General features: G+C 42.1%; 1 protein-coding gene across 1 annotated transcript in view; it reads left to right on the plus strand.

Moving 5' to 3' along the window:
* Positions 1 to 220: 220 nt before the first annotated feature.
* Positions 221 to 8,069, plus strand: part of LOC105996408 (intelectin-1a-like) — a 27,469-nt gene continuing 19,620 nt past the window's right edge. Inside the window, exons 1-2 of the mRNA XM_013030489.1 lie at positions 221 to 234; positions 664 to 671. Of these exons, the coding sequence (XP_012885943.1) occupies positions 221 to 234; positions 664 to 671 (22 nt within the window). The remainder of the gene's footprint in view (positions 235 to 663; positions 672 to 8,069) is intronic.

Below are 8,069 nucleotides of genomic sequence, written 5' to 3' on the forward strand. Positions count from 1 at the left end.
CCCTCAGCTCTTCAGCTCAAGGCTAGCGCTCTACCACTTGAGCCACAGCGCCACTTCTGGCTTTTTTCTTTTTACTTATGTGGTGCTGAGGAATCTAACCCAGGGCCTTGAGCATGCAAGGCAAGCGCTCTACCACTGAGCCACCTTCCCAGCCCTGGCCTGGAACTTGTGATCCTCCTTCTTAGCTTTCTGAGTGCTGGAATTACAAATGGGTGCCACTATGCCTGTCTGCAGGTATGATAACTTAAAAGCATGACAGTAGCACAAAAATAGTTGAGTTGATCTCCTAAATAAGAATGGATTTAATGCCCAGTGAAGGCATTTATTGTGATAGGAAAAATCTATAAATACTGTTGGGAAATTAAATTAGCAAGTTGAAAAAAAAACCTTAGATATTCACCTCACATCATATATGAAAATTAACTCAAGTGACTATTTTCTTCCTAATATACTTTATTGTTGTTTTAGAGGTGATTTAGGATAATAAGCACATTTCCTTTCACACAGTGTCATTGGTTCCCACATTCTCTCCCATGCCTTTCCTCCCACCTCTACGCACAAGTGAGTTGCATAGTTTACTTTCGTCATTATCCAGTATGCTCCACTGATGTACTTTTTCATCCTTTTTCCTCTGATTCTGTCTCTCCCCCCACCTTTCCACAGATGTGCAAGTGAGTACACTGTGTATAAGGTAACAGAAAATGAAAAAAAAAACAAATTAAGAAAAAAGTCCTTTGTTTCCTTATCTTTGGAGTTTGTTTCAATATGTGTATTACTTTATATACATATGAAGAGGCACTTGATGTTGCACCTTTGTGATTTTCTCCCAAGACTATCCACTTTTGGTCTTACTGTATGTTATTATCTAGAATTCTGTGTAATTTGTCATATCCCAGTGCGTTTTAGATCCAACTTCCACATATCAGGGAGAACATGTGCCATTTGTCTCTCTGATCTTGATTTGTTCTAGTTTCATCCATTTCCCTGCAAATACCATTATGTTATTCTTTCTAATGGCTGTGTAAAATTCCATTGTATATAAGAACCACATTTTTTGATCCATTCATCTATTGTGGAGCATCTATCTGGGTTGTTTCCACATCTTAGCTATTGTGAATAGTGAAGCAATGAACATAGATGTGCAGGTGTCCTTATCATATCTTGGCTCATGATGCTCAAGGTAGATGCTATCAAATGACAATTTAAAAATCCCTAAATTTACAAAGTAAATGTACTAAGTAGATAACAAACATTTGTACATATATTACGAAAGCAAATAAACAGCCTAACCTTAAATAAAAAAACCAAAGTGTGCACCAAAGACCAACACTCCTAGGAGCTATAGCTCCTTCACCCTTCACCCCTCTCTTTGCTGGCCAGTGGAGGAAGCAGAGCTGGCCTGAGCTCCGAAGTCTTGAGCCAGGGTGATAGGTGTGGAGTTGTGGATAGACCACATCCTTGGCAACCAGCTTGTGGAGATGCAGACTCAGAGAGTACTTGTGGCTTCTCCTGGGGTCTTATCTAAGCAGTCAGGATATTAGCTGAGACATACCCTGGGCTCCCATCTATACCTCCGTGGCTGTGAGTAGGTTCAGAGGAGAGAAGTGAAAATTGTGTTTCTTCCCAGACACTGTTGCTCTTGTGGTTTGGGGCTTCTGGATCTCCAGAGGGAACTGGTGGCCAGTGCTGTATCATTCTATCTGGTACAGTAGGCCTAAAAGTTGCATTTCCCATTGCACTGGTTCTAACATTTATTTGAACAAAAAGACACATTTGCACATACCATTTCATTGGATCTCTAGGAATAAGAAGAATTTATTAGTGGTATCTTAATGATGAAGACAGGGAGGATTAGTGTTTAAGGAAGCCTTTTCAGAGATTGTCTGTTACTCCAACATGGGTCATCGAATTCAGAGGAGGTCCTCCACTTCCCCAGTTCTGCTAGGCTTTCAGAATAACTTGTTTTTAGACTAATATGTAAGACCTTTTTATCCACTGGCCTCTCTTAACTTCTTGGCTGGCTCCCTTCCCCAACACATGACCACTATGCTTCACTATGCTCTGCTAACTTCTCATGCCCTCCACGTGTTTTCATTCCTTCCAGTATTATAGATAACTCCTTTTCATCTCATCAGATGCAATCTGATCTGACTTACTTCTGGTCCCTTCCCAGAAGGTTGCCAATCCCTGTTCCCAACAGGTGGGCCTCTCCTCACCTAATATCCAGTAGTTCCTTCTCTATGTGCCTCCTCTCTCTAGAATGTAATCTCTTGGCGGAATGTGCCAAATTATCTTTGAATGCCCAAGGGTCTAGGTCGATCATATAACAGAGAGTTCAAGTTAGTTGAATGAAAGATTCTAAATGTTCAGACCATACTAGTTGTTGGATTGGGGTTTTTTTTTTCCCCATATTTCAAAGTAGGATCTCATTATGTCACCTAGGTAGGCCTAGAATTCATGGTCTTCCTTCCCTAGCCTCCTGAGCAATAGAATTACAGCTGTGCCTCACATTGTCTGGTAGGATCAGATAATGTTAGCAGAGAGAACCCCTAACCTCTTGGGATGTGAGAACACAGAGACAAGCTTGATACAGTGGATAAGGGCTGGAAGCTGATGGCCTGGAAAGATGGTCTCCGTGGTGCCAGACCAACTGAGAATTATTCTTACATCCTCTTAACAGTGATTCATTCTCTTTTGTCCTGAGAGGATAAAGCCTGTGCTTCTTTTCTTCTCAGCCTCTAAGTTGCATGGAAATAAAAAAAAAAACTTCAATACACAGATAGTGAATAATCAACAAACCAGCATCGTCTCTTTAAAGTCATGGAAGCCAGGAGGAATGTATCCAATGGATTGTGTTCTGGCTCTACTTCCTACCCAGGGGACCTTTCCAGTGGGAATATCAGTGCTCCATCCCAGTCACATGATCTGAACAATAGGAAAAATGCAGAGTTCCTGGAGATACTTTGAGTGGCAGCAGGAATTGTGGCGACCCTGGGATTGTCCTGTACTTGTAAGCTAATGAGCTAGTGAGCCACAGGTTAATGGATGCTGGCAGAAAGCATGAGATTCCTGAGACAGAGACAAAGAACTTTACTAGTTTCAGTGACAGGAAAAGCAAGAGTATCAGGATTTTCTTGTGTAGGCCATGGGGCATCTGCACAGGTAGTGGGTCTGTCAAACAGGCTGACAATTGTGTCTAATAAAGAAACAATATGCTCTTTGTAGTCAAGACAGTGAAATCAGGATCATCAAAGGCATCAGCTTCTCTGATCCCTTGTCCCACAGGATGGCAGAGAAACCAACAGGCCAGATGGCAGTGCATTGTGGGTAGTGAGGTACTGAGGAGCCAATCTTTGCAGAAGCTGAGCAGGTTTATAGGATTTGCTGAACCCTATGTGGGGGATGGGTGGGATGAGGCAAAAGAGACTCAGATCTCCTCAGAATATAGACCCCATGAAGATGGCCACCATAGCGACGTCAGCCTCCATGAAAAATAGGGAGGTAGGTTCCAGGTGCCCGTGACTCACACCTGTAATCTTAACTATTTAGAAGGCTGAAAGCTGGAGTATCTCAGTTTGAAGCCAGTCTGGCCAGAAAAGCGTGAGACACTATGTCTAATTAACCATCAAATTGCCAAAGTGGACACAGAGCTCAAGTGGTAGAGCACCAGCTGTGACCAAGTGAGCCCACTGAGAAGTCAAGGCTCTGACTTCAAGGTCCTGTACCAGCACACACACACACACACACACACGGAGGTGTGTGAGAAATGACTTTGTAGCTGCTTCTCATGTTTTGTGTTTTTGGGGACCGCAGGCTTTCTAGGCAGATCAATTGTAATCACAATTGATTATAAGCACAATTGTAAGCACCATGCTGGTGTAGCTTATGTGGAAATGTGCAAGGGCACTAGGGTGCCATAGTGGAGGTAGAGTCACCTGGCTAGAGAGTGGTAACACCTATGGATCTACAGAGGTGGCCACAAGCAATGACTACAAGGTTGGCACCATTCCCTACCCACTTGGGAAAGGGTAAGGACTTGAGTGTGGTTGAGCTACAAGCATGCAGAAGGAGGGATGAGAAGACTCTCAACAAAATAAAACAAACAAAACCCTCTCCAAAAAGTTGTCCAGGTGGTTAGCGTGTGTTAGACTATGGACAGATAAATATGTACCCATATGTAAATACAATCTTTTGAAGTCTTTGGCTGACAGCAACTGCGTTATCTTTCATTCTGTATGCTTTTACATATTCTGGATGTGTGTATATAACTACTCAAATACATTCAGATGTGGTATTGTCTTATCTGAATAAAATCCATCTGGACATTTACAATGGACTTCAAGGAAGGCAGTGAACTACCTTTCTTTCCATTAGCAGCTTTGTGCAGGTCATCAACTTGGAAAGTAAGGGAGCTGTGAGCTACTTTGGGGAGATTTTTGGGCCAATTAAATCTTATTTCTATCATCTCAAAATCCCCTTCGACTTGTTTTCACCACTCCTTGTTACTGACCCACTACAGGGAGATCTTTTGGCACCCCCAAGTGGTAGTCTGGGTCAAGTCACAGAAAATGTGCCTTGCCTGGGATAGGTGGATAATAGGTAGACACTTGGCGTAGACACCATGACTTCGTCTTGAACATGTGGAACTCAATGTAGAAGGGCAAGAGCAAGTTGCAAAAGTAATTAGATGGAAATAAAATTAAGCATAGGTACAACAATCAGGGACCTGGGCTTGATTGTGCTTTGGTAACACTGTCAACCAATCTGACAACATTTTCAGGTTTCTGTTTCTGAAAAATGTTTTCAATAACTATTTGCATGTAGTACAATGCATCAAAGCTATATAAAGATATAGAGGGGTGGGGTGCTGGCTACTTTATGCTACTTAGGGGGCTGAGATTTTAGGATTGTGGTTCTAATCCAGCCTGGGCAGAAAATCTATGAGACTATAATTGGTTATTTCCAAGTAACTAACAAAAAGCTGGAACTAGAGATGTGGCTTGAGTGGACAGAGCCCAGGGAGAGCATGAGGGACTGAGTTTAAGCCCCAGTACCACTATCAGAAGGAAAAAAAGATACAGTAGGGTGTTTGTTTCCTCTTACTACTGATGCTGGACCCCAAGATCCCCAGTGGTAAACAGTTACACCTTTTGTTAAATTTCTGAACTATGAGAACACTTTTGAGCATTAAGAGATAAAGCTTAAGTGGCAAAGATCTCCTCAAAAAAGGTTCTGGGTTAGTATCATCTTCTAATATGAATAGCTGTTCTCTTTACAAACTTATTTGTAAACAAGATAAATATCTGTCTTATGAAATGAGGTTTATTTCAACATTTATGTCTTCTTGAAAACATCTTGGGAATCTGTTCTTAACAATTCCCTTCAACCATGTTTCCATAAACTTCTTTATGGAAGGTCTTCACTCAGTCCTGATATTTTGGGTAGAAATAACTTGGAACTCTTTTGAACTGTCTGGGAACATTTAAAATCTTTTTTTTTTCTTTTGGTTGTGGGGTTTGGACTCAGGGCTTAGGCTCTGTCCCTGAGCTTTTGTGTTTAAGGCTAGTGCTCTACCACTTTAACTCAGAGCTCCACTTCCAGCTTTCTGGTAATTAGTTGGAGATAACAGTCTTGTGGACTTTCCTTCCTGGACTGGCTTTGAACATCGATTGTCAGAACTCAGTTTCCTGAGTAGTTAGGATTACAGGCGTGAGCCACCAGTGCCCAGGTAACATTTAAAATCTTGAGGTTAGGGTTTCCAATATACAAGGTCAGGTGATCCTTTACTTGTCACCAGCTTGGTCAGGGATTCTTAATCAAGTAGAAGGAAGACAGCCGATGAATTTTATTCTCATAAAAATTTCTTAATCAGCTGGGTGCTGGTGGCTCACACCTGTAATCCTAGCTACTCAAGAGGATGAGATCTGAGGATCGTGGTTCAAAGCCAGCCCGGGCAGGAAAGACTGTGAGACTTCTATCTCCAATAAACCACCAGAAAAACTGGAAGTGGAGCTGTAGCTCAAGTGGTAGAGCGCTTGCCTTGAGCTGAAGAGCTGAGGGATAGCGCTCAGGCCCAGAGTTCAAGCCTCGTGACTGACAAAAAAAGAAAAAAATTTCTTAATAAGTTTTGGTAAGCAGTGGAGTTTTTGGTATGTGCTAGTACTGGGAGTTGAACTCAGGGTCAGCACGCATACAAAACAGCAGCATAAAAATATTAAGTACCGACCGAGCGTCGGTGGCTAACACCTGTAATTCTAGCTACTCAGGAGGCTGAGATCTGAGGATCAAGGTTCAAAGGCAACCCAGGCAGCAAAGTCTGTGAGACTCTTATCTCCAATAAAGCACTAGAAAACTGGAAGTGGCGCTCGCCTTGAGCTGAAGAGCGCCAGGACAGTGCCCAAGCCCAGAGTTCAAGCCCCATGACTGACCAAAAAAAAAAAAATTAAGTACTTAACAATAATAGCACTTGAGAGACTGAGGCAAGAGCATGGTGAGTTTGAGGCCAGACTGGATTAACACAGGATGTTCAGGCTACAAATTATGTACTTAGGAATAAATGTAATCACTGAAAAGTTATAAGATATTTTTATGAAAAACAATAACAATTGATATGAACAGTATGTTCTATTAATTATCTCCCCCCCCATTCCTGGGGCTTGAACTCAGGGCCTGGGAACTGTCTCTGAGCTTCTTTTGCTCAATGCTAGCACTCTATCACTTGAGCTACAGTGACACTTCAGGCTATTTCTGTTTATGTGGTACTGAGGAATTGAACCAATGGCCTCATGCATGCCAGGCAAGCACTCTACCACTAAAGCCACATTCCCAGCCCCCATTAATTATCTTTGTGTGCTCATGCATGCATCCTCTCCCTTCCCCTTCCCCCCCACAAAAATGCCAGCGCTAGGCTTGAACTTAGAGCCTGGGTGCTGTCCTTGAGCTTTTTTGCTCAAAGTTAGTGCTCTACCACTTGATTTACAGCTCTATTTCCAGCTTTTTGGTGGTTAATTAAAGAGTTTCACTGATTTTTCTACCTGTGTTATCTTTGAACTGAGGTCCTCCTGAGTAGCTAGGATTTTAGGTATGAGAGGCCACAGTTTATTTGACTTTTTTGATCATTGTTAGTGTTCTATTACTTGATCCACCCCTCCTCAATTGGAGATGAAAGTCTCATGGACTTTTCTGCCTAGGCTGTTTTCATACCGTGAACCTTAGATCTCAGCCACCTGAGTAGCTAGAATTGTAAGTGTGAGCTACTGGCCATATATTATCTGAAAGACCACCATTTTTTCCTTTTCCTTTCCTTTCTTCTCCTTCCCTTTCTTTTCTTTTCCTTTACTTTTTCTTTCTTTCTTTTTTTGTATATTGGTACTAGTATTTGAACTCAAGGCCTTATGCTTTTGTTTGATTTTTTTGGCTCAAGGCTGGTGCTCTATCATATGAACCACACCCTCACTTCTGGCTTTTTGCTGGAAGTAAGAGTCTTCCAGAACAATTTTCGGATCTCAGCTTCTAATTCTTTATGTAATAACCTACATAATAGAAAGTAATGGTAATATGAATAATATAGATAAGATAGTAATGTAGATAATAACTTATAGAGATTTTTTTGTTTTTTTTTTTGGGGGGGGGTCTGGTCATGGGGCCGGAACTCTGGGCCTGGGCACTGTCCCTCAGCTCTTCAGCTCAAGGCTAGAGCTCTACCACTTGAGCCACAGCACCACTTCCGGCTTTTTTTTCTGCTTATGTGGTGCTGAGGAATCAAACCCAGGGCCTCATTCATGCAAGGCAAGCGCTCTACCATTGAGCCACCTTCCCAGCCCCACTATAGAGTTTTTGTATTAACTTATAGTTATTTTATACAAATAAAACCCCAGAGGATTTGTGTGTGTTGTGTTTGTAAAATTGAATACATTTAGAGGGGGGACCAAGATGGCGACGGGGCAGTAGGGAAACGCCACAGCTCTCTCCAACCAAAAAGAGAGTTCGAGTTCCAACGCTTAATCTCCCCAAGAGACCGACAACAACAAAAAGACGAACACTCAGAGAAAAACCAGAGGTGGGAAATA

The sequence above is a fragment of the Dipodomys ordii genome, unplaced genomic scaffold (assembly GCF_000151885.1).
Source record: "Dipodomys ordii isolate 6190 unplaced genomic scaffold, Dord_2.0 Scaffold131, whole genome shotgun sequence".
In the NCBI taxonomy this organism is placed as follows: domain Eukaryota; kingdom Metazoa; phylum Chordata; class Mammalia; order Rodentia; family Heteromyidae; genus Dipodomys; species Dipodomys ordii.